The 26992-nt window shown below is 45.8% G+C and overlaps 1 protein-coding gene across 5 annotated transcripts in view; it reads right to left on the bottom strand.

Moving 5' to 3' along the window:
- The window catches only part of LOC142584565 (guanine nucleotide-binding protein G(i) subunit alpha-like), a 146360-nt gene that overhangs the window by 7136 nt on the left and 112232 nt on the right, over positions 1-26992 (bottom strand). For 2 of the 5 annotated variants that reach the window (XM_075694670.1, XM_075694667.1), the window contains exon 6: positions 23965-24094. In XM_075694670.1, the coding sequence (XP_075550785.1) occupies positions 23965-24094 (130 nt within the window). Of the gene's footprint in view, positions 1-4487; positions 4699-10248; positions 10402-15559; positions 16088-23964; positions 24095-26992 lie in introns of those variants that run through there. The other 3 variants (XM_075694668.1, XM_075694671.1, XM_075694669.1) reach the window with 3 other exon arrangements.

Genomic DNA, 26992 nt, shown 5'->3' with positions numbered 1-26992 from the left:
CAAATGCAACTTCTGCAGTAAAGCTCCTGATTTCAAAGACCTGAAGTGCTGTCGCAGCCTGTCGTTAAGGAACTGGCCTGTTTGCTCCAAGTAAACCCGTCCACAGAGCGGCAGACATACGCTGGCCGCTAATTCCTCCGTTTAATTTTCTTGTGCAGTTTCTCCCGCTTGGCACATGGCTTCCTTCGACACCTGGCGCTTTGACGACCGTGCAGTCGCCACTGGACCTGATGTTCTCAGCGCCGATGGTGGATGAGTGGTGTCTTCGTTACAGATGGAGCCAGGGCACCATCTACAGTTTTTCTTTGGGCGAACCAGCGGCATCGACAACGACAGTACCATTACCGGCCTACTTAAGCGACTGGCATCACCCCGCTGCCTTCAGTGGGCACGGGAGAGCGGCAGACATGCGCTGGCCGCTAATTCCTCCATTCAATTTTCTTGTGCAGGTTGGTGAAGCACCATCCCTTTATGCTAAGCGTTCTAGTAATGCATGCTTGCTGCTCCTCCTGTGCCCAAGTGTTCTTTATGCTATGTTACAACAATGCGTTTTTGTGTTTAAACTGTTAATGATGTGTGGTGACGTTGACTTAAACCCTGGGCCTGATGGAAGAGTGCTTGCTGCCATAGCCGCGCTTTCATCAAAATTTGAATCCCGTCATGCAGAGGTAATGCACGCATTTGGTGACTTTAAACGAAGTCAAGACACACTTGCTCTGAAGATTTCAGACCTATAAACCAGACTACAAACTCTTGAAACAATTGTTGAATCTCTTGAGGGTGCACAACCCTCAGAAGATATTAGTAGCATGGGTTCTGCGGCTATTCAATGTGAGAACGCCGCGCCCAAATCAAGGTTAGATAATCTTGAAGATCAGTCACAGAGGCACAACCCGATCTTTTATGGAATCCCCGAAAAGCCGTCCGAGACCTGGGAAGACTCAGACGCTCACATTTGTGACCTTCGCCTATGACCTTTCACGCCATCTTCAATTAAACATTTCTGCCATCTTCAATTAAACATTTCTGAAGATAACATTTCTAGAGCACACCGACTGGGACAGTTTGTGGCTTCCATGACTCGTGCTCTAATTGTCAAGTTCGCTTCATATAAAACATGAGAAAGCATTTTATCACAGAGAAAAAAAATACTAAAAAAATGGTGTTTTTTATAACTGAAGACTTTTGCCGAGAAACACGGCAATCGCAGAAAAAGTTAATCGAGTTTGGCAAGGCTGCAGACCAATCTTTCTGTATGCTCGAATAAGCTTCTAATGAATAAAGAGAGGTACATGTACTGTGCAGCCACTGATACGGTGTGCGAACTTGGGACAGTTCGAGAGTCGCGTGCGCCCGAAAGAACTCTGGCCCGAAGCCCACCAACACCGCCTCTGTAGCTATCTTCAGCTCAACCCCCTTACAGCAATCTATCAGTACTTTTTACAAACAAACGTAGTATCTTGAACAAGTGTGCTCAGCTTTCTTCTATCATTGATTCTTGCAGGGCAGATATTATCATTCTTACTGAAACGTGGTTGTCAGCAAAAACAAATTATGAAATATTTGATTGTGAAAAAGCATACAATATTTATCGGAACAAACGCGACATTCGCTCGGGCGGAGGCATTTTAATTGGCATCGCCGATGTGCTCAACTCTTCAGTTATTAGTGTTGCCTCTTCTTTGGAACCGATTTGTGTACGCGTAAATTTTTCCTCCCGCGGCTTCATTTTTTTTCGCATGCTGTACGTCGCCTACTGCCTCACCCTCTTTTTGTTTCGACCTTCACGATATCCTTAACACATTATGTGTAAGATATCTGAATTCACCTTTTTTCCTTCTGGGTGACTTTTACTTCCCGAACATAAAATGGCAATCCAAACTTGTTTCTTTAGAGCACTACTCGTCTCAGTGTACTCAATTCATAAACCTATTTTCTGATTTCAACCTCACTCAGCTCGTCCACCAACCAACACGCACTACTCCTAATTGTTCTAACCCCCTAGATTTGTTCCTCACTACCTCACCTGACCTTGTTTCTGCAATAAATTATATGCCAGGAATAAGTGATCAGTTAGTGTTGCATTTTGATATCCAAGCTTGTGCTTGTATAAAAAAAAGTGTAAAGCATATCCGTGATTTTTCTAGAGCCGATGTTCTGGCTATGACGGTAGAAATGGAACGCTTTGTTGATGAATTTATGGCTGAGTTTGATCAGCGCTAGGTAAACTAAAACTGGTTGGTGTATAAAAGCAAATTACTGTATCTGATTGATTGTTATGTACCCAAAAGAATTGTTCAATCTAACCAACGTTCCCAGTGGTTCAATACAACATTACGCCACCTACGCAACAAAAAGAGGCGTTTGTTTCGATGCGGGAAACGTTCGAACCTCGTTATAAGTTGGTCAGATTTTTAAGCCACTAACGCTGCTTATGTTCAGGCGGTTGCTGAAGCAAAACACGTTTTCTTTACTGTTACGCTTCCTTCGTACTTGCGCAGTAACCTTCGTAAATTTTGGAGCGTTGTTGGCAGCAAAACTAACAGGCAAATACATTTAGAAGATTCCGACATCCCTGTTCCTGCTAATGAATGCTGCATTATGCTGAATAATGCATTTGCATCAGTTTTTCATAAAGTGTCACCTGTTTATAACCCTCTGATTGCGGTTCGAAATTTCCCACCTACGGATCCCACTGTAATCGATTGGGACGGTGTAACAGATCTAATTAGCGGCTTAAAAATATCTTCATCTGCAGGACCCGATTAAATCACGTCGAAAATTCCAAAATGTACTGGCGTGTATTCATCCATTATTCCCTCTAAAATTTTTGAACAGTCCTTACAGTGCTCAATTCTACCCGACGATTGGAAAGATGGGAAGGTGGTTCCTGTTCACAAGTCAGGTACTGCACATTCACCCAAGAACTATCGCCCTATCTCATTAACCAGTATTCCTTGCAAAATTCTAGAACATATTATTCATTCACAACTAGTTAATTTCCTAGAAACAAATTAATTTTTTAACCCTTGTCAGCATGGCTATAGGAAGCACTTTTCATGCGAAATTCAGCTAATATCATTTACCAATGACCTGTTCTTTAATGCTGACCTAGGTATTGATACTGACTGCATTTTCCTGGATTTTGCTAAGAGATTTGATATGGTCCCACATAATTTGCTGATCCTTAAGCTCAGTAAACTTAATATTGATCCTAATGCCTTATCTTGAATTAAAGACTTCCAGACTAACAGAACACACTATGTAACAGCTAATGAGTACTCTTCTTCCTCTGCTGTAACATGGGGAGTGCCACAAGGATTGGTGCTGGGTCCATTGCTTTTCCTCGTCTATATTAATGACCTCCCTGACTGCATTACTTCCTCTATTAAGCTCTTCACTGACTTCTGTGTACTTTACCATAAAATTACTAATCCAGCTGATGCATGCAAACTGCAGAACGGTCTGAATAATGTGTCACTCTGGTGCAGTAAATGGCAGTAAATGGCTAATGCAACTTTGCATAGCTAAATGTAAAGCTATGCAAATTTCCCGCTGTTCAAAATGCAGTGACACATGCTTATACTTTCTTAACAGTAATCAGCTAACACCTGTTGACTCATACATGTATCTCGGTTTTCATATCACTAACAACCTCTCATGGCACACCCACATTGAGTATGTCGGTAATAATGCTAACCGCATGCTTGCATACCTGCATCATAATTTTGCATCTGCACCTTCATCCCTTAAAATAATTCTTTACCGAACATTGCTACGATCAAAGCTCGAATACGCATGCGCCATATGGGTTCCCGCTCAAACCACTAACTCTTGCCCTCGAATCAATCCAAAACCGTGCAGCTAGATTCATTTTATCAAATTACTCGCGTCATTTTAGCGTTAGAGCAATGAAAAATACCATAGAAATATCATATAATCCTGCAGAAAATGTGCTCACATTTCACTATTTTATAAAAATTTTCCACTTCAACCCTATATTAAAAGAGCAGCTTCTCACACAGCCGTTTTATGTTTCATCTCGTTCAGATCATTGCTATAAAGTGGGTGTGCCGTCATGTAAGACTAATCTTTACAGTGATTCTTTCATTCTTCGAACAAGCACGGAGTGGAACCATCTTCCCACTGCCACCGCTGCCATCACGGCCACTACTAACTTCAAGAACGCCATTCAACATATATCATCATATGCCTGGCCACGCCCACTGCAGGGCAAAGGCCTCTCCCGTACTTCTCCAACTACCCCGGTCATGTCCAGGGATTCTTAGCACCATCTGCTGCGTCGCAGGTCTGACCGCCGCCGTGGTCAGTTGCTTCGCAGCTGCTGGGGACTGAGGGCCGGGGTTTGATTGTTGTACTCATATAGGAGGTTGTGGCCAAGTACTACACTAGGGTGGCCAATCCTGCTCTGGTGAGGGAGTGCGTTACCAGTTCTGGTCAACGGGATCAGGCTGCACTCCACGCCTGTTTATGCAATTTTATCAACACAATGATTTTTTTTTAATTCCATGGAAAATTGCGCAGCACCGGGATTGAAACCACGGTCCTCTTGCACATGAGGCGGATGCTCTACCTCTATGCCACCGCTGCACATTCAACATGCCTTTGCTTAAATCCAATGTTATTTGCACAAATTGTTTATGTTTCCCCCACTCCTTTCTGTAGTGCCTCCGGGCCCTGAAAGTAAGTAAGTAAGTAAGTAAGTAAGTAAATAAATAAATAAATAAATAAATAAATAAATAAAGGAATTCTGTACATGACAAGTAGCGAATGGGACATATTGACAAGTGTTTCATCGTACTTGCATTGTGCGGAAAAAATTATCCACAGCACCCTTCCCAGCAACATTATTTAAGTTGCGAGGAAACTTATGCACATATGGCACAACCTTCAACAAATGCCTCTTACAGAGATTTCACTTTTCAGCAAGTACTTTTGGCACAAGGTACAATGCAAGTGTGCTTACCGTATACAGTAAAACCTCGTTATAACCAAGTTGAAGGGGGGATTCTAATTACTTTGTTGTAACTATTAGTTTGTTATAGCCACTATCCATTTCTATCCATGATTAGCATGCAAGAGAGGATGTATTCACCACCAAACCTCACAGCAGCCCACCACGCGAAAAAAAGAAAAAATGGCCGTCGCACAGAAAAAAAGTGAAAAAAAAAAAAAAAAGAACAGCAAGGAATTGATACTTTATTGACGCCAAACAGCTCATCACTGATCGATGAACCAACCAGTGGCTCACTTACTAGAAAAAGTCCTTGATACATTTTTGCCGTGTCTTCTACAAGTAAATGATAGCTTTGTCAGCTGCAGCCGCTATTTCGAGTCTGTCCTCACCGTTATCGTGAGCGCCAAAGAAGCGGCGCGGCAGGTCTACTGCATTCAGTACTTGTACAGGCGTCAGTACGTCTGGTTCACCAATATTAGGCTGTGGGCTGTCGTCGACACACTCGTCACTGTCGTCATTAAGCACTCCTATCACCGCGCGCAGAAGTTACCGTATTTCCTCGAATTTAGGCCGACCCCGATTCTAAGCCGACCTCCTAAAGTCCGAAGTCAACAAAAAAATATATATATATATATATATTACCTCGAATGTAGGCCGAACAAAAGAAGTGAGGACAGCATTCACAAAATGCAAAGAGCATTTATTGAATCTGAACGTGCAGAGCTCATTGAACGTCGTCGTCGCTGTGTTCCTTGTCACTGTCACCTTCAAACAGTGCACTATCTTCAGTACCGTCAATGCATTAGATATGCTGCACTTTTTAAAGGCGCGCACGATCAAAGTACCTGGGATGTCGTTTCACATCGCAGCTAGCCAGCCTGCCAGCTGCGATAGTGATGCATGTTTCATGTGGCCCATTGCCATTAGCATGTGGTCTTCGTCAGTCAACCAGTCCGTATAATATTTCCGCAGACGATCCTTGAAAGGTTTGTCGATGCAGACATCAAGTGGCTGCAACTGGCCCATCATGCCGCCCGGTATGACAGCGAGGTCCGTGTTCGCTTGGGCAAGCACAGCCTTCGCATAGTCGGTCAAGTGCCCACGGTAAGATTCGACGACAAGGAGAGAGTTCTTTGTCAAAAGCGCTCCTGGACGCTATCGCCACACAATCTTAACCCACTCTTCCCCCATCGCACCCGTCATCCACCCGTTCTCATTTGCCCGCACAATGACATTTCTTGGGAAAGTTTCTCGAGCAGGCAGTGTCTTCCTTTTAACTATCATATAAGGAGTGAGTTTATGTCCATCAGCTGTGCAGCACAGCATCACAGTTGCGCGCTGCTTCTCGTAGCCCGCAGAGCGCACCTTCACGTCAAAATACACAGTCGTCTGGTCGGCATTGCCGATTTGCCCAAGGTTGTGTGACGGCCTGCCGCTTCTCTCTTTCGCAGCACGTAGCGCTGAAAAGCTATCAGCTTTTCTTCGAAATCGCTTGGCAGCTTCTGGGTGATTGAAGTGCGACGTCGGAGGCTGAAGCCGAGGTGCTTCATGAATTTCTGAAGCCCGCCCCGGCTGGCTTTGAAATCATTTGGCGTTAGGCCTCGCTCCCTCGAAAGTTCCCTAGCTTTCACTTGGAGCACTTCTGTTGTCACTGGAAAGGGAGCTGCTCTCTGCGTCCGAACAAAGTCGGCCAAAACTGTCTCCACTTTGTGGTGACGGCCTTTCTTTGGTCCGCTAAATGCCATCCTTGTTGCGGCGCACGCAAAAAGCTGCTGTCGGTGTCCCCTCCAACGAAGGACGTCTTTCTCGTTGATGCCGAAGTCCCGCCTGGCTTGAAGGTCCGACGATGCCTCTGCGACTATCAACTTTTCGCTTGAAAGCGGCACTGTAGTGGCATCTCTTGCTTGGTGCCATCATGATAACACCGTGCCACATACCGATACGGCCGACACGACACAGGTCAAAATGGCGACCTCGCTTGTGTACAGCTGGCTACTGGCACGGCTAGTAGCGGCTGCGATACTGACTTTTCTAGATGGCACTAGCTATGCACCATATTTAGCAGTTTCAATGAAAAACTGGCGCGTTTTTTTAAATCCTCGAACCTAAGCCGACCCTAGAGTTTGGAATACGATTATTTGAAAAAAACTATCGGCCTAGATTCAAATAAATATGGTACGCCTCTGTTAGCTCATCAGTCGTCACCGCATCAGAATCGGCACTGACGTACGTGCAGAGGTGTTGCAGTCGGGCACAACGCCAGCGTCAAGGAGAGCGTCCCACGATGCTAGGGCTAGGTCGCCCATGGCATCCTAACGGGCAGCAGCACCGATATCTTCACTGCAACCGCCGCTGCTGATGTCAAATGAGGCATGCATGAAATAACCGGCGATTGTGCTTGCCGCTACAGCCATCCAAGCAGCCTGAAGCTTCTCGATCGCCATGTACAAGTCGATTGTGGACTCATGCTTCATGCTCATATTGAGCAGAACCCAGTCGATCACACGCTTGCAGTAGCACGACTTAAAGTTCATGATAACTCCTTCGTCGAGGGGTTGTACAACTGCAGTGCAGTTTGGTGGCAAGAAGCATAGCTCTATGTTCTTGAGCACAGCGGCAGTGTGGTGGGCTGTGCAGTTGTCCAGTACGAGGCATATCTTCCGGTTCTACTTGCCCAGCCGCTCGTCCCACTCCCGCAGTCATTGTGCAAAAATTTCTCTCGTCATCCCAGCCTTACGGTTGGACACAACTCACTTGCAGCTTCGTTTGCCTTTAAAGCATCGTGGTGACATACTTTTGCTGACCATGAGGGCCGACACCTTTTGCAGCCCATCCATGTTGGCACAAAGCAACACTGTCACGTGGACCTTGCTTTGCATACCACCCTCGCAGCGTTCAATTCTGAGGGCCAAGGTTTTTTGCGGCAGCACCTGGTAGAACAGGGCGGTCTCATCCGAGTTGAACAAATCCTTGGTACTGTAATTTTCTAGCAGCTGTCCAATGTTTGTCTGCACCGATGCCACTGCAGCGCGGTTGACAGACTGCGCTTCCCCGCCGACAGCCCCGCCGACAATGTCGTGGCACTCCTTGAAACGCTGCAGCAAGCCGACACTCACCACAAAATCATCGTGCCCCATGATGGACGCGAAGTCCCTCGCTTTGCTCTGTAACAGTGCTCCACTCACAGGAGTGCTGTTTGCTCTTGCGTCTAAAAACTATTTGAAGACCGCCTTCTCTACAGCTTCGAAAGCGGGAGCTCACAGCTTCTTTCTGTCGCCTTTTACGCCACGTGCAACAGCACCGGTGACAGCTTCTTTGCTGCTCAAAATCGTCAACAGCGTGCTCAACGTTATGCCGAAATCTTTGGCCACTTTCTTCTTCACGCCGGACTAGATGGCTTTCAGCATAGCCACCTTCTGCTCGATTGATATCGTTTTGTGCTTCTGTTTGCAGTCGTCAATATCCTTTTGGCGGCAGGAACTCGCACGAACGAGCCGCTAGAAACACTGATATGGTTGATGCACACAGAGGCAACGGCAAGCAATAAGGAAACCGCAGTCGGCGCCACCCTACGCACACAGCGGAAGAGCAGGCGGGTCCACCAGTTCCACAGGAAAGGGGAGGTCAGGAGACGCGCATGAGATGCAAACGTCGCACGCTGTAAGACACTGACCTGACAGGCACCAAAATGGTCAGTCTCAGGCTCATTGTGGAATGAAAAATTGACGACGATTATGTTATTTCCTAATACGAAACTTGAGCGCAGCTCTTCAGCTGTTTCTGCTTTTCTATATACTGAGCCAAATAATTCGAGCAAGACACGTATGTACAGTTACAACTTTTTATTTTTCCCTTCTTCAAGAAACACTCCACTCCTAGTTCTTGATTGCCATGAAGGTATATCATATTGACCGCAAAAAAGACTGGGACAGAGGGAGAGAACACATAAACAGCACGGGCGGTAACTTTCAACTGTTTTATTCACAGCAGCCCGTGGGGATATATAGGCAAAAAGAACATGCGCAGATCGCAGCAAACAAGAATACACATCAGCTTAGCGTGGCAACCAATTATCAAAAAAATCTTCTGGAGCCATGAAGGTAGCTTTGTGGTAGGAGAAATAGATGGATATATGCTAGACTTGCTGCACCAATGCCTGATTCGGCATAGCACACCTCTGGATTCTGGTGGTGACGACGCTGGGCCTCTGCTCGGGCAGCTCATTTAGCATCAGAGGCAAACTAAGGAGTTCCACCGGTTGCCTCGGTCATGGCTCAGAAAGAACAGCCGGAGAATAAGCTACTTATATAGGCAGACGGATATTATAATATTGCTACAGAATAGTATTTCCAATGATGAAGAGGCGAGCAGTAAGAAGACGACGAAGATTGGAGGCTAGCGCGGGCTGTTGCCTGTGTATTACGTTGTAAATATACCTGTATATAGTTTTTCATCTGGGTCTTCTTACGTAACAATATAAACCTTATGTGAGCGTCAGACAATCCATCTGGCGTGGAACATTTCGCATCAGCTGCCGCAAACGGAGTGCAGCTTGGTGCAGCTGCCTCGCTTATCGGGAGGTTACGGGAGGCAGCGCGTAGGCACATAGGAACGTTGCACGGAGAAGAGATGGCAGCAACTGATTGATGCCGCTGATGCTGTCACCGAGTCAACTGAAGTTTGTTTGCGTTTCGGCATGGGAAGCGCACACTGTGATCTGCTGATACCGAGCTGGTGCTTTGGCAACCAGAGAGCGGTCGCTGCCATGGAGGAGAGGAGGGGGGGAGGGGGTACACGTAGTGGTGAACGGCAGCGGCTATGCGTTTTGGCTTGGGCAGCAGCGCATCATCGAGATCAGCCGCCACCGAGCCGGCACTCTGATTGCCGCCGCACATGGGGGGGCATTTGGAGGAGGAGTGAAGAGAGCAAGGCTTGCACTGTGCGCGGGAGTGGTGCCAGGAGCGCACGCAGCTAGAGCAGCGTGCTGGCCTCGGCTACGGAGCTGGTTATGCGGCGAGGCACGACGGCACCGTGAAACACAGGAATGGCCGCCAAAGAGCTGCGCTCTAAAAAAAAGTTCGCTACACCCATTGTGAGGAAATTTTAGCTTCGTTAAACGAGGTTTTCAATACATGGGCATCTATTAGAAATTCAAGGGGAATCAAGATTGCTTCCTTTTATCCATTTGTTCGTTATAACCTGTTTCATTATAACAAAGTTTTACTGTACCATGCAATTAATAACTGATATAGTCTACATGTAGTGGAGACTGGCTTGTGTGAGGCTTACCCTGCATGTGCAATCGGGAAAGGACGCAATGCTTCTCCATACCGTGATGCACAATGGGCGCTACGGCTGGGTTCGTTGATATGGTGCAGAGAAGGCATCACAGACAGATCGTCGACAAACAAGGGTTTATTATCCTAGGATGCAACACAATGCTACAGTCATGGCTTGTGGGCAAAAGCTTGCTGCAAGACTGATCGAGTATGTGTGCCTGCACTGAACATGACATTATGCAATATACTCATGACTTAAACATTAGGAAATGTTTCTTCATTTTTTTTTCATTTAATTTTTATTTGGGCAACACAAATACAAGGTTTGCCCGCAAGGCAAGGCAAAAGGAGGGTGTAATCCTACTGACCAAGGCCTTTACCTCGCTGGAGCAGCAGAAGTAGCAGTCTACTGATAAAACAAAGTACACCTAATAAGACACAAAACTTCAAAACTATTTACAGCAAAATTTTAAACACATTGAAAAGCATCAACTGTTTGCCAAATAGCAAGTAACTAAATAAATACAGCACAGCAAAAATAAGAACATTCTGGTATTAACAAAAGTTATACATTCAGAATGTAACGTTAATAACATTACTATTGACATTAAACAAAGAAACTTTATTAACATTCGTTAAACACACTGATCAAGAAATGTGTTTTGTATTGCATGTTTAAATTTGTGAATTGTTCTAGAATTTATAGCTTCAGTCAACAATGTTAGGGTACGTATTACATAAACACATGGTTTCATATTCGATCGTTTGTGTGCCATATTTTGTCCTTTGTTTCGTTATTACTATTGATGTGTGACGTAGGTTGTACCCTGTGTCTCTACTCAGGTAATGAGTTGAAAATAGTTCCCTGTCGCTGAAGATCTCTTTAAATAGCCGCATGCAGATCTTTGCTTTGTAAGAGTCTCTGATATTACGAACGTTGTAGTGCATCATTAGTATAGAGGATCCTATGTGTTGTTTCGAGAAGTACAGCAACCGAACAGCTCGCCGTTGCAGTACTGACAATTTTTCTATATCTGTTTTATTACCGTTTCTCCTTACTAAGAAGCAGTGCCTAAGACGCGAGTGCACAAACGAAAAGTACAATTGCATGAGAAGCCTGATAGGCACAAAGCATCGGATTTGTTGCAACAAGCCAACAGATCGTGCAACCTTAGTGCATACCTTATTTATGTGCTCTGTCCAGCTTAGGTTTTTGCGAAATGTAACACCCAGAAACGAATGGCTTGAGACATGTTCAAGTTGCGATCCAGAATAAAAAAGTTTTACGTCGTAATCTGTTTGCTTATTCTTGTAATAAGAAACTGTAAATTTCGTTTATTTATTATTATTTTTTTTTTTGCATTTAGGCCAAGTTCATTTAAATAGAGCCACTCACTAAGTTCTTGTAACCAATGGGTTGCGGTAACTTCTAGTTCGTGAAGGTCTGCTCCGGAAAAAAAGATAGTGTCATCAGCGTACAGTATGATTTCCTCTTGTCAGTGGAATGTTAGTTAGGTCATTTATATAAATAATAAATAATAACGGCCCTAAAATGGAGCCTTGTGGTACCCCATATTTAATCATGCTCTTTTCAGAACTGTACCCTTTCAAGGAAGTACACTGAAATCTAGATTCAAGGTAGCTATGCATAAGTTTTATGCAATCAAAAGCCTTGCGAAAGTCTAGGAATATACCAATGGTAAAGTTTCTTTCTTTGATGTTATCTGAGATGTTGTATCTGGGACTCTTAATCATGCCATTTCGGTCGATTTATTCTTCTGAAAAACATAATGCTTATCCGAGATAATGCCTTTATCCAGAAAAAAACTATTTAGACGCTTATATATAATATATTCAGCCACTTTGGAAAATACCGGCAATACCGAAATTGGTCTATAATTATTCAAGTCATTGTGTTTTCCACCGTTAAAGATTACAGCAACACGAGCTATTTTCATTGTCTTGGGAAAAATTCCGCTTGATAATATACTGTTACAAATGTGTACCATGGGGCCACAGATTATGTAAGCAACTGCTTTAATAGGCTGGGCTTTAATGTCATCCTCGCCAGCAGCTGATTTGTTACTCAAGGAATTAAGAACAGAAAAAAATCTGTTTCATACGTAGGCATAAGAAATATAGTCTCGTTGACGCGATGTTTTATATAAGTTCGAATATTACGTTCAGCGCAAAAAGCAGATGTAGAAGTTGAAGCACCAGCATTAACAAAATGATTATTAAATAAATTAGCTGCACCGTTACCACAGTATGTGTCTCCCTTTACAACAATTTCATGTGGCACATTCGGTGAAGATGACCCTATTAGTTCGCGGTATATGTTCCCCGTTTTTTTACCATGACTCAGAGAGGCTTCAAATCAATGCGCCTAATATTGCAATTTAGCTTTCTTGAAATCGCTGCTCAGCTTGTTTCTAACTTGTTTAAACTCTTTAAGCATGTCAGGGTCGCGAGCCTTCAAGAAGTTATTGAATAATTTGTCTGTGTTATATGCACTTGTATAGTTGTTGATTTACCCATTCCTTTCTAGCTTTTTTTATGCTTGACCACAGGGACGGAAGGAAATGCTACATTGTATATTTGTTTCACTTTGGACACAAATGCATTGTATGATGCTGCAGGATTTTCTTCAGCATAAAGATTAGACCAATTTACACTGGAAAGTAGAGTTTGAAATACCCCTGTAGTGCGATTATTTATGAACCGCTTGAAGTAATGTTTGTTATCTGTGCGCACACGAAATGGCAATGCGGCAAAAAATGGCAGATGATCACTTATGTCCAACCTGAGCACTCCAGAACATGTCTCATCTTTTGCGATAGAAGTAAAGCATAAATCAATGTTCTTGAGTTCAAAGTTATCTACGTAGGAAGTTCAATAAGGTTTTCACAGCCATTTGCTAGCATAGTTTCAATAAGTTGAATCCTGTCATTTAAAAAAAGAAATAAGTCAACGTTGAAGTCACCAACAATTACCGATTGTAATTTCTTCGTGCTAGCAAGTTCAAGTACCGAATCCATATAATGAAGCAGTTTCGTTAGAGCACCTTGAGGTGGGCGGTAGACAGCAACAATCATAATATTTCGAGAAACTTCTGCAACACATTCGAAATCATCAGTCACACATGTAAATTCAGCCAAGATTTCGCAACAATGACAGTCACGAATATAAAGAGATACGCCACCACCTCGTTTTTTTGATCGATAAATTGGAACGTGCTTGTAGCCTGGGAAATGTATGACGTCATACTCGCTCGCATACCAAGTTTCCGAAAAAGCTAAGAAATCATAACAGCAGTTCAGCTGATGTCTCAATAGGCCTATTCGATTCAGCCAAGTTTCTCTGCACCCCCGTGCTCGATCGAACCAAGGCAAGGTGCCGCTGCGGTGCACTGCATCCTTGAACCTTGCAGCAAGCCGGTGCAGCCCGGCACCCGCTGCACTTTTTCGTTTGAGGTGCCGTGCACCTTTTTCTGATCGAAGAAACCTAATATCAACCTGTTCGTTCCTTAAACTTTGTGCATTTATATGAAACAGCTTAAGCCCATTTTCATGGAAGCAAGTATTTTTAGTTACTAAACTGCTGAAGGACGTAACACTGTGATAAGGTTCCATGTTTGTGGTAGTTTGTGGTCTTTGATCCTTAGACGATTTTGCTTAGATCGCTTTCTATGGCGAGCCTTATCGCTCGAGCATTTGGCTGCTTGCGTACAAAGATAGTTCCCTGTGAACTCCAAACGAATTGATAGTTCAATTCTCTTGCCTTGTTTTTTGCAAGCCAAAGCAACTGCTTGTTTGTTGCAGTCAAGTTATAAAAAAATTTAATGGCCTGCGTTTTGTTCCTGAGGATTTTTTTCTTTTCGAACCAAGTAGTCTTCAGTGTTCTGCTAGCAAAACGAACAAGAACGACAGAGTCCGTTTTCTTTTGCACGTAGACGGTGCATTCCGTCAATATCTTTTTCAGATAGTGGCGGCAGGTGAAGCTGTGTAGCAATCTTATTTCAGTTAACAGATTCTCATCATCTTGTTGAGGCAAGCCATGAATTTCCATGATCTGTTTTCGGCTGTACTGCTCTAGAGAGTTTATTTCTTCCTTTAACTTTGAGAGCATTGTTGCGTCTTGCGACTGCTCAACGGTCTCCATTCGGTGGCACAATTCACTGATACCATGTTCCTGCCGATTTATAGAGTCTTTTAAGTTATTGTACAAGACAAATGTTGTACTGACCTTTCTATGCTCTGCACAGTGTCTTGTAAGCCTATCAACTTATCTCTAGGGTTTGCATGTGCACCAATTTTTTGTTTATTTCAGCAAGATCAGTTTGAAGGCTCGTAGATTGGCCCGCTGTGTCGGTGTTCACTACAGCCAGTTTACATGTAGGGCATCTACCGTATAGTGTGGAATATAGGTCGAGGTTTCTTCCAAAAAATATTACTAAAAGGTCACCCCTCGACTTATATACCGGCCCCTGGCACAACATGAATAGTCGTCTGGCAACATGTAGGAGCGCAGACCTTTCGGCATCCGCATCGTTTTCGCCCCCTTGGTGACTGATGCAGCCCAACGTTAACGCGGCTTACGCAGTTGGACCGACGCCATCTTGCCTTTTTGTGCAGCGATCGTTCCTGGCGTTGCTAATTTCCCGACAACCCGCAAAATGAGTACGAGTACTCAATGTCAGTTCACCGCGGCATTTAAAAAGAAGGTTATCGAATATGCTGAAATGCGTGGGAACATGTCTGCCCAGTGGCAATTTGGCATGTCGGAAAAAAAGTGTCCAGTACTGGCGAACGCAGAAAGTCAAGCTGCCTGCCTGCAACGCGCGGAAGACGTCATTTCGCGGGCGCCGCACGGTGCACCCGGAGCTCAAAGACAAAGTGGCGGATTTTGTCCGCGAGCATCGTGCCAGATCTTTGTCAGTGATAGCAGAACTCATCCGCATCAAAGCTACTGAGATCCGGACTGCCCTACTGATCCGGACTGCCCAAGGATCAATTCAAGGGCTCCATTTATTGAGTTCGTCGCTTCATGCAACGCAAGGGATTCGCACTTCGACGGCGCACGTCAATCTGTCAGAAGCTGCCAGAGGTATACGAGGCCAAGCTGGTCGAATTCCAGTGCTATGTTATCCGTCTCCGGCAGCAGCATGGCTACATGTTGGGACAGATCGGCAACGCTGATGATACGCCAGTGTGGTTCGACATGCCGTCGCCCACCACAGTGTGCGAACACTGGGCAAAAAAAGTCAAGCTTCTTTCTACGGGGAACGAGCATTCGTGCTTTACAGTGATGCTCGCGTGTACTGCAAACGGCAGAAAGTTGCCCCATACGTAATCTTCAAGAGGGTTTCCCGCGAGATGTTGTCGTTCGCGTGAATGAAAATGGCTATATGAACGAGGCCCTCATGCTCAATTGGATTAAGACCGTCTGGAATCGGCGACCTGGTGCACTCCTGCGGTGTCCGAGCATGCTCGTCTTAAAAGCCTTTCGCGGGCATTTGACCGCAGGTGCGAAGCAGGCACTCCGGGACGGGAGGACGGAACTCACCGTCATTCCGGGAGGCATGACGTCAACACTTCAGACACTGGAATTCGTTCTCAACAAGCCCTTTAAAGACAGTGTCCGTGAACAACATAATCAGTGGATGGCCGGCGACAACCCGACGACCCCAACTGGCCGGCTGCGCAGGCCGCCTCTCTCCACTGTGGCCACATGGGTGTCGCAGGCTTGGTGCTCGCTGCCCGACGATATGGTGGTGCAGGCATTCAAGAAGTGTTGCATTAGTAACTCCGTGGACGGCACCGAGGATGACCTGTTGTGGGACGCAGCCAGTGATAAGCAGTCGTCTTCGGACGATAGTTCAGACAGCTCAAATGAATGATCAGGTGATGAGTCTGGCGGCACCACTGAATAAAACGAAGTTTTGTGCCTTATAATTTTTATGTTGAATTCTTTGCTTCAATGTAAGGGGGTCAACCTATACTCCGCCTCGACCTATATTCTGCATTATACGGCAAGTGACTTCTTCGTGGAATCTTATCATCCTAAAGGAATTTTCGAATAAGAGCCACAAAAGTTTTGCAGCCGCGAAAAAAAAAAAAGCACCAGAGCAATTGCATGCGCAAGATACTAATAAGGTTTTGCACTTGCGTTGACGATGCTCGATGCAAAAGTCATGCGTCAACGAACATGGTGGCACCCATCGAAGTGCTGGCTCCCCCTGTGTACCACATTCACTGATCCCCTTCTTAAGTATGCACCACGTGCGATTCTGATTGCAGCGGCTCTTTTGCAAAGCCCCGCTATCACCAATAAACATAGAAAAAGCTTACTTTTAATCCTAGATCATGACATCCTCCTTTGGCAAACTATGTGGCACGACACTGTTTCGATGAGCATCGAAATAAAGTGCCAGCAAAATGTACAGCGGCACTACATTGTAGATCTGTCAGAGAAAAATGCACGAACGACAAACCGGACAACTCCGACAGGGCCATAGAGTTTCCCCCTATTGGTAACTCCAGAATCCGCTACTTGTGTTAGCAACACGTGAACCTGGATGGTGTAGCCGTCTTTGCTTATATGGACCAAATAAAGATGGCTACAACATCCAGGTTCATGGCGGCTCTTTTGCTTGATGCTCTGCTAGCATGTTTCTCGTTCGTGGTGTCGAAATGAGATATTTCAAGGAAGCCAATTATAGTCACCGATCGATAATCCGGACATGCTCGATAATTCGGACAGGTTCCGGCACTACAAATGGCCCCATAGACAATGCGTAAAGATGACCAGTTTCTCAGACAGCCCTTATTAAGTCTCAGACAGACCCTTCTTAAGTGTGCACCACGTGCGATTCTGATTGCAGCGGCTCTTTTGCAAAGCCCCGCTATCACCAATAAACATAGAAAAAGCTTACTTTTAATCCTAGATCGTGACATCCTCCTTTGGCAAACTATGTGGCACGACACGGTTTCGATGAGCATCGAAATAAAGTGCCAGCAAGACGTACAGCGGCACTACATTGTAGATCCGTCAGAGAAAAATGCACGAACGACAAACCGGACAACTCCGACAGGGCCATAGAGTTTCCCCCTATTGGTAACTCCAGAATCCGCTACTTGTGTTAGCAACACGTGAACCTGGATGGTGTAGCCGTCTTTGCTTATATGGACCAAATAAAGATGGCTACAACATCCAGGTTCATGGCGGCTCTTTTGCTTGATGCTCTGCTAGCATGTTTCTCGTTCGTGGTGTCGAAATGAGATATTTCAAGGAAGCCAATTATAGTCACCGATCGATAATCCGGACATGCTCGATAATTCGGACAGGTTCCGGCACTACAAATGGCCCCATAGACAATGCGTAAAGATGACCAGTTTCTCAGACAGCCCTTCTTAAGTCTCAGACAGACCCTTCTTAAGTGTGCACCACGTGCGATTCTGATTGCAGCGGCTCTTTTGCAAAGCCCCGCTATCACCAATAAACATAGAAAAAGCTTACTTTTAATCCTAGATCGTGACATCCTCCTTTGGCAAACTATGTGGCACGACACGGTTTCGATGAGCATCGAAATAAAGTGCCAGCAAGACGTACAGCGGCACTACATTGTAGATCCGTCAGAGAAAAATGCACGAACGACAAACCAGACAACTCCGACAGGGCCATAGAGTTTCTGCCTATTGGCAACTCCAGAATCTGCTACTTGTGTTAGCAACACGTGAACCTGGATGGTGTAGCAGTCTTTGTTTATTTGGACCAAATAAACAAAGATGGCTACAACATCCAGGTTCAGGGCGGCCCTTTCGCTTGATGCTCTGCTAGCACGTTTCTCGTTTGTGGTGTCGAAATGAGATATTTCAAGGAAGCCAATTATAGTCGCCGATCGATAATCCGGACATGCTCGATAATTCGGACAGGTTCCGGCCCTACAAATGGCCCCATAGACAATGCGTAAAGATGACCAGTTTCTCAGACAGCCCTTCTTAAGTCTCAGACAGACCCTTCTTAAGTGTGCACCACGTGCGATTCTGATTGCAGCGGCTCTTTTGCAAAGCCCCGCTATCACCAATAAACATAGAAAAAGCTTACTTTTAATCCTAGATCGTGACATCCTCCTTTGGCAAACTATGTGGCACGACACGGTTTCGATGAGCATCGAAATAAAGTGCCAGCAAGACGTACAGCGGCACTACATTGTAGATCCGTCAGAGAAAAATGCACGAACGACAAACCAGACAACTCCGACAGGGCCATAGAGTTTCTGCCTATTGGCAACTCCAGAATCTGCTACTTGTGTTAGCAACACGTGAACCTGGATGGTGTAGCAGTCTTTGTTTATTTGGACCAAATAAACAAAGATGGCTACAACATCCAGGTTCACGGCGGCTCTTTCGCTTGATGCTCTGCTAGCACGTTTCTCGTTTGTGGTGTCGAAATGAGATATTTCAAGGAAGCCAATTATAGTCGCCGATCGATAATCCGGACATGCTCGATAATTCGGACAGGTTCGCGGCACTACCAATGGCCCCATAGACAATGTGTAAAGATGACCAGTTTCTCAGACAGCCGCCAGCTCTACATTCGATTATCCGGACTCCGTCCATGGTTGTAGCGCACACCGACTCTGCCGACATTACCTCCTCTGGCAACCTCGACAAGACATCAAGCATGGCCTCAGAGATTACACGTTTGACGGTCATCCCCCAGGCCCCGCCTTGATCGCAGCACTACGCCTCAGAGATTTAACTGCTTTGAGTTTCTAAATGATGGAATCACATGGCACAGCTCCTCATTTTCTGGCACCAGCTCCTCATTTTCTGGCATCAGCTATGGCTTCCTTGCAGGGTCCACAAATGTAATTCTCAAAAACTTTATGAAGGGAATGACACATCACATACTGCTTTGGAGGCAGTCTAGCAACATTACGTGCCATTTAGCACACACACTCCTGGCTTGCGTGTAATCTGCTACACGATAGACGGTAGTACGCACCGGGGCTCTTCCAGCGCCCAAGCTTTCCCATTACATGCTGGCAAACACTGCTTTCGAAAATTGACTTTCAGATAAGTGAATGTAACGGTGGCAGAACAATTTTCTACGCGTTGAATTCCAAATGGCGTGCACTCTCGTATCAGCGCAGCAGACGACTGCGAACGCATCGAACAGCAATAGCCACGAAGGACACATGCCTCTAAAATGGGCTGGTTGCCCAGAGCGACAAGTGCTTCAGGGTTCGCGTTTACAGAAATTTTGATTGTACTTGAAACAACACGAATACGGTCGAAAGCTCAACCATTTAACAGCTGCGAATACAGTCACGCCCTGCGACGATTATCCTACTCCGGTGTTCCAAGTAGAACAACACACAGAGGATAGTATCGAAACTTCTAAACAATGAAACCTAACGTACAGCTGATCTTTTAGCAAGAAAAATGGGCAAAGCTCTAATAAGCGTTACAGATTAGCAGCTGGTTTCCTAGTCAGCTTCACCACACGATAGTGTTATGCAGTAAAGCATACGAATGCCATGAAGGGAGGAGGAGGAAAAACGTTTAATCAGCTCTAGAAAACTTGATAAATTTGATGCTAACATGGTGTCTTCCATCTTCTTAGCAATGGCCGTCTGCCCCTAGTCCAGGGCTCCGCTGGATGCCGCTGTCAGCTGGACCCGTCGGATCAGCCCTAGTTGGACGTCCTGACAGTCGCTGGAGAGCATTCCTTCCCTTTGCTCCGCACTCGGGTTTGGTATTATTGGTGCCGCATTTGTTTTCTGGCAGGCCCACATTATATGGTAGAGCGTGGGTGTTTCCTGGCACCACGGGCATTTGTCAGTGTACTGTGTTGGTTGTATTTTACTGAGTGTGTTTAAGTTCGGATATGCACCCGTGTGTAGCAGCCTCCAAGCTACGGAGTCCTCTCTAGTGAGAGAGCTATGTGGCGGGGGGTACCGCTTCCTGCTGCCCATATAGTGGTTTAGTATAGCCTAGTATTCTCTGGGGACTGGCTCGGCTTCCTCGAGGTCATTGGCGGAGGGTGCTCGGTATGCAGTGTATCCTCGAGCTACCCTGTCGACCTCACGGTTGCCTTCCACGTCCGTGTGACCCGGCGTCCACACTATCGTGTGTCCAATTGGTTGTTCTTTTTCTGGGTCTTGTGTGTGGTGATCTTCAGAGCGGAGTATGCGGAACGCTCTGTGGACCTATTCTACTTAACATGTAGTTTCGGCATGCTGTTTGGGAGTCGGTTAGTATTGTTAAGGACCGCCTAGTTCGATAGCCCTCCGCTGCCGCTAGAGCAACGGCCGCTTCTTCAGCCTCGACTACCGTGCAGTCCCATAGAGATGCGCTGACAATTTCTTGCATGTCCGAGTTTATCACCACCGCTACTGCGTTGGGGTTGGTCTGTCTCGCCCTTTTGGTGTATGTGGCTGCGTCCACGTATACCGTTGTTGCCTGGGAAGCTAGTGACTTTTGGGTGTATTCGGCTCTCGCCTTCCTGCATTCTTCGTGTAGGTTGGGGTCCATGTTCTTGGGAATGGGAGCCACCTTGAGTGTGTTTCGTATTTTGTCTGGGATAGTCGCGGTTCTTTAGGTTTCTTGCATCTGTTCGCTGCATCCCAACTTCTGCAGAAGCTCCCTGCCAGATGGAGTCTCTTGTAGTCTGTGCAGCTGAGCAACATGTGCCTCTCTAAGTTCTTCGAAAGTGTTATGAAGTACTAGTGCCAAGAGCTTCTCCGTGGATGTGTGTTGTGGTAGGTGGAGCACGGTTTTGTATGCCTTGCGTGTGATTGCGTCTATCTGCTGAACCTCGCTCTTGATTGGGTTGTAGTACGGGAGACTGTAGGTAACCCGGCTGATCACTAGACTCCTAACCAGCTTTAGTGTGTCTTCCTCTCGCATGCCTGAGCGCCTGTGGGAGATTCGCATTATCATGCGAGCGACTTGTAGAGTTGATGTCTTGAGTAGAGCGAGGATGTGTGAGCAGCGTTGATTCGACTGTATCCACATGCCCAAAATTCTTATGAGTGTTTTCTCCGGTATTAGTTTTCCCTCGAGGTAGACGCCAAGCTTGAGCTCGTCGCTAGTTGGGACCGTGCGATTCTGTTTCCCTCTCCAGACTCTGAGCAGCTCAGATTTCTCGGTGGAGCAGGCTAGCCCTCTTGCCCTCACGTAGTTCTCTACGCAGGTCGCAGCTTCTTGTAGCCTTACTTCTTTTTCTTTGAGTGATCCTGTGTTGGCCCAAATGGTTATGTCATCGGCGTACATGGCATGGTGTATGCCCTCGACCTCTTTGAGTTATTTCGATAGGCCGATCATTGCTATGTAGAATAGCATTGGTGAAATGACCAATTTCTGGGGGGTTCCTTTGTTGGGGGTATGGAACTTCTCTGAGCGCAGTTCTCCTAGCCCTATCGTAGCTGTTCTGTTGGAGAGGAAAGCTTTGACGTAGCCGAAAACCCTCCTGACGCAGTTTAGGTCATCCAGGCCCGCTAGGATGGCTTAGTGGCTCACGTTGTCAAAGGCTCCTTTAATGTCCAATGCCATTATCATGTTCTCTCCGTTCCTGGGAACGTTGCTTAAGACTTCTTCCTTGATCTGTAATAGTATGTCTTGGGTCAACAACTTAGCCCTGAATCCAAACATACTGTGCGGGTATAATTCGTGATCCTCTATGTATTGTTGTAGCCTTATCATGACCACTCTCTCGTACAACTTGCCAAGGCATGATGTGAGGGAGATGGGTCTTAGGTTTCCGATTTGTAGCTTTTTGCCCGGTTATGGTATCATACTACCTCTGCATGTTTCCAATCATTGAGGACGGTCTCCGCTGCCCAGTGCTTATTGAGAAGTCGGTTAGTTCTGCGACTAGCTCGTCACTGAGATTGCGGATGAGTGCGTTGTTAATTTTGTCCGCACCCGCTGCCGTGTTTCTAGTTGTGCTTCTGATTGCTTCATAGACCTCTTTATGAGTGATGGGTCTGTCTAAGCTTGGATTTTCTTTTCCCCGGTAATCCCCTGTATATGCCACCGGGTTCGTGTCCCCGAAGCATTTGACACGCACTTTGTCCAAGAGTTCCTCGTCGGTTCCCTCGAATTGGTGGATTAGCCGGTATATTGCTTTGTTATTCTCTGCCTTGGTTTTAGTCGGATCGATGAGCGCTTTCAGGATGTGCCACGTCCTAGCTGTGCTCAGGGTTCCGTTCAGGGAGTCGCTGAAGTGTTGCGAGTTCGTTCTCGCCAATTGTGCTGCGTACTCCTCTGCTTTTGTTGTAATTTCTGCTATTTTAAGTCTGAGCTTCCTGTCGTGTTTCTGCCTTTTCCACCTCTTGGTTAAGCCGCGTCTGGCTTCCCATAGCCTAAGAAGCCTGGCATCCACCTCGGGTGTCTGCGTTGTTCTTTTGACCTCTTTGGTGTGTTCGCATTGTCTCTGCTTGAGTATGTTTCCCCATTCTTCAATCGATTGGATCCCTCCCTCGCTGAGGTGTCCGTCACATGCTTCTCTATATGCGTTCCGTTCCAATCAGTGATTTTGACTGTTCCTAGCTGCCGTTTAAGTCTGCCTGAAGTCACTTGCGTTTTGAGTATGTAGTGGTCGCTCCCCAGATTTTCCATCGAGGTTTTGCCATTGCGCCTGCCTTGGTCCTTTGATGAAGGTGAGGTCCGGACAAGTGTCGGTACTGACGCTGTTGCCTCTTCTGGTCGGAGTTTCCGGGTCTGTGAGGAGGATGTAGCCTGCATTCTCTGCCGCTTCTGCTAGTGTCTTTCCTTTAACGTTGAAATTCTTGTATCCCCAGCTCTTGTCCCTGGCATTAAAATCGTCTAAGACGACTAGTGTGTTGCCCTTTGCCAGTTTTCTGGTGCCTTGGAAGAGGTCCTGGAATTTGGCTTTCTTTTTTTTCGGCGGGCTGTAGGTATTTACGATGAAGATGCTGCCCCCTTTCTTCTTTTTCTTTGGGATAATTTCTACGATCACGTGCTCTATGTCTGTTTCGGCTATCCTATTTGGACAGGAAATTGTCGATGCACGGTGCAGTCGGATGCAAAACCAAAACTCCCTTCGTGGCTAGGAAAAGGACAGCAATTTTAGTCAACAAAGCGATCAAAGCCACAAAGGGAGTTTTGGTTTTGCATCCGACTGCACCGTGCGCGGACAATTTCCTGTCCAAATAAAAAAATTAATAGAAAGGAGCAGGCGTGCATTAGAATTGAGTGGATACCGTATTCAGACATTGTGAACTACAATTATTGCTTTAAAATCCTCGTAGGACATGCTGAGGAATAGGCATTTTTTGATGGAAGATGATGTGCGTTCATTGTCCCCTAAGCTTCACCGAGACAGACGCTGCCACTAAAGGGGTTACCATAGGGGTCAGGCACATGCGTGCTGACTGATCAAGTTCCAATTATCTGGCGAAGGCCAACTTTAGGATTGAATTAATGAACGTTTGGGAGCATCGAAATGCATGGCCACAGGCCAGGACTTTCGGTCGAGGTTGAATTAACCAAAAAATAAAAATAAAGTCTAACTAACAGAAGGGTACTGTATTATTGTTAGTAAAAAAAAAATACGACAGATACTATCGACAGTCAATTCACTGATAGTTTTGTATCGTTACGGAAACGTTCATCAGCACGAAATAGAAGGCAGCCAGTACCGCAGCACGGGAGCCTGCAATGCACAAACACCCACCATTTCCTCATCCTCAGCGAGTACAAGGTCGTAGCCACTCAGGGCCACACAGAAGATGATGGCTGTCACCCCTTCAAAGCAGTGGATCCACTTCTTTCGTTCAGACCGCTGGCCGCCCACATCAAACATCCTGCAATGTACAAGAAAGACTTGGGACATGCACCTAAGCGGCAATGCCATGCGCAATACTGCCATGTGTACATGAGTACAGCCAAACCTAATTATGCCTAACTGGTTCATGCACTTCTTGTCTGACATATCAAGTAACATCATGCATTCAAACATGAGTATAATGAATGTTTACGAACATATGTGATGAGTCTCGTTATACAAACAGCACATATCTGTGTGTGCCACTGCCTACACACTTTGTGGCAACCTATCACAGCAGCATGTGTGAGGAAAGCAACAACCCAGTAGCATTTGTCTCTGTGCCAATGTGTCTGTCATGTGTCCCACGCTACCCATTTACATCCAAACATGCTATCACGCATGCTTAGCAACATGATGGAGGGGAGAATATAAAAGAAGGTGCAAACACTGCAGCCTGTTGCATGGCACATGTTGTAGGCATTCACAAAGTTCAGTACATCCAATGTCCAGTTAATTTACAAGATTCATTATTACACAATTATCTCTAGATAAGTTTTGCATGTAGAGCATAATTTGCCGTACCCGGGTTTGTTGCACAGTTAAACATTGATACAGTCGATTTCCATTAATTACACCATCACGGGACCGATGAAATTGATTCAATTATCTGGCGGGTTGAATAAAAAAAGATGCAGGAAGAATGTCAAAACACAGAGCTGACTCATGAGGCAGTATTTGCCTAATTGAAAGATGCCCTCGAATCAAATGTATGCACGCTTTCTACAAGTCCAAAATAGAAAATTAGTCTAGAGGTAACATTAAAGCTCCTAAACAAAGAAATCTAACATGAACCTGATTTTCTAGCAAGAAAAATGAGCGAAGGTCTAACATGTGTTGCACCTTGGCAGCTGGTTTCCTGAGAGCTTCACTGCAATATAGGCATCTTATGCAGAAAAGCATACGAATGCCGTGACAGCGGCTTTGTGCCCAACTCTCAGAAAAAAGTTTGTGAGGCAGCAACATTCATATGGGGACGGATTACCAGCAAAGCTGCTTAGGCTGCATACATGCACTTGTAGTACTCTTTCGGCTAGAAATCTTTCTTACTAACCGTTCCCAGTTTGTGTCTGCAAATAACATTAATTCAGAGCATACCGCTGTTCCATCTGGGGTCCCTCAAGGAACAGTACTAGGCCCTTTGCTCTTTCTTATTTACACTAATGACTTGCCTTCCTGTGTTTCCTCGTACATTAATCTATTTGCCGATGATTATGTTGTCTATCGAGAAATAACCTGCGCTGATGATACCAAGACCCTTCAATCTGACCATGACGCTATTAACAAATGGTGCAACATATGGTTGATGGAACTTAAGAAAATTAAAACATTTGCAAATATATACAACATCATTTGTTCCCCAACGATCCCTACACTGCGCGCCACTTTGAACACTTTGAACAGCTATCTGCAACAGTCGGCAAAGTGGCATGGGCACCTTTTATTGCAATAGAAATTATATGGAGACACCAGGCGCATTTCTGCTGTCGGCGTCGCCGTGAGGTTCTGTATGAAGTCCAAGGGCGAGAAAATCGTTGCTATGCACCGTATGCTTTATGTGCGAGTGAAAGCTTGCGAGGGTGAGCTGGCGAAAGCAGCTCTATCTCGTGTGCATGAGCGAGGAAGGCGAGGCAAAAGGGTGCCCTTTCCTGTTGCGCGCAAGGCACAGGAGTGAGAAGAGACGAGATGGGGGGGTGTACGACAATGTTCTTCTCCGACGACTGCTGCTTACAGCGCGGCCATGTGGGCGCCATATCTTGAAAGTGATCTGCTATATTTGCAGAGTTCGCATAGTGCCGGTAGCTTCCTATGCGATGTGCTTTCTACATTCTGTTCGCATTGAAGCAAGAGATGTAGAAAGGTCGCCGCTGCAGCCGCGATTCCTCACTCCAGCGTCTTCACAGCGAGTTTCCGTAGTCATTGAGCGAGATGTGTTCATGTTTACCTGTGCACGCGTGACACCATGATTGTTTGTCTAGTTATTAAGCGAATGAGCTTGTACAGCCGATAAAACTCGCGATGCCCTTCATGGCTTTCGTTATCAACATGCAGACAGGAAACACCACGCGGTAATGGCGGCAGATGCAAACTTGCATAGGTAAACTTTTCGACTGTGGGGATCGAAGTGCCTTCTTGTGCCTCATCCCTCGCTCAATGTGCTAAGCTCAATCTCCCAGAATTGCCACCGTAACGGCAACATGGCGAATACGGCTGGTGCTAATTTCCTACGCAAACCATGCTTGTCCCTTCCAGAGTCAACCCACAGCGTAAGTAAACATGACGTGCCCTGATTGGCCTCCAAGCGCCCTCTTCACCTAAGCTTTTTTCTGCCGACCGCTTCATCGCCGCGGCAGATGCTCACAGGCAAACGAGTTGGTTACGTCCGATCTTTGCTCCTACAACTTTTCATTCTCATACTTGGTGGACCGCTACCCAGTTAGCGCTAGCACAGTGGGCGCGCATACTCAATTGGTCTTGCGGTGAGCCTTTGCCCGTAAGTGCCGTGGCTGTTGCAGTGTGCTGTATCATGGGTGAATAAATCCATGACCGCTGGTGATCTGACTCCGGAGTCTTTTCTTCTTAGGTGATGGCATAAACTCGCTCGCTGGCCTCTGTCCCTGGTGCAGTTCAGTGCCCAAGGTGTCAAAAGAAACACAAAAGCGACACTAGAAAAACAATTTCTCTTTTAGGTGCTGCACAGAGCTAGCTGTCTGAAAGCACTTAGAGCGCAGCAAGATTCGAAGTTGAAATCATCAATAGCAGGTTATCGATGGGTACAGGTGGTGGACAGGAAAGTGTCAATTAAGGCGAGTCAAATAAGGCATTCGAGCCCACAACCCAACATGGAGATATCTCCAAGTTGAATTTCAACTGACAT

This window comes from Dermacentor variabilis, chromosome 6, assembly GCF_050947875.1.
Source record: "Dermacentor variabilis isolate Ectoservices chromosome 6, ASM5094787v1, whole genome shotgun sequence".
NCBI classification, from domain to species: Eukaryota; Metazoa; Arthropoda; class Arachnida; order Ixodida; family Ixodidae; genus Dermacentor; species Dermacentor variabilis.
This window is presented reverse-complemented; position numbering and strand designations above follow the sequence as displayed.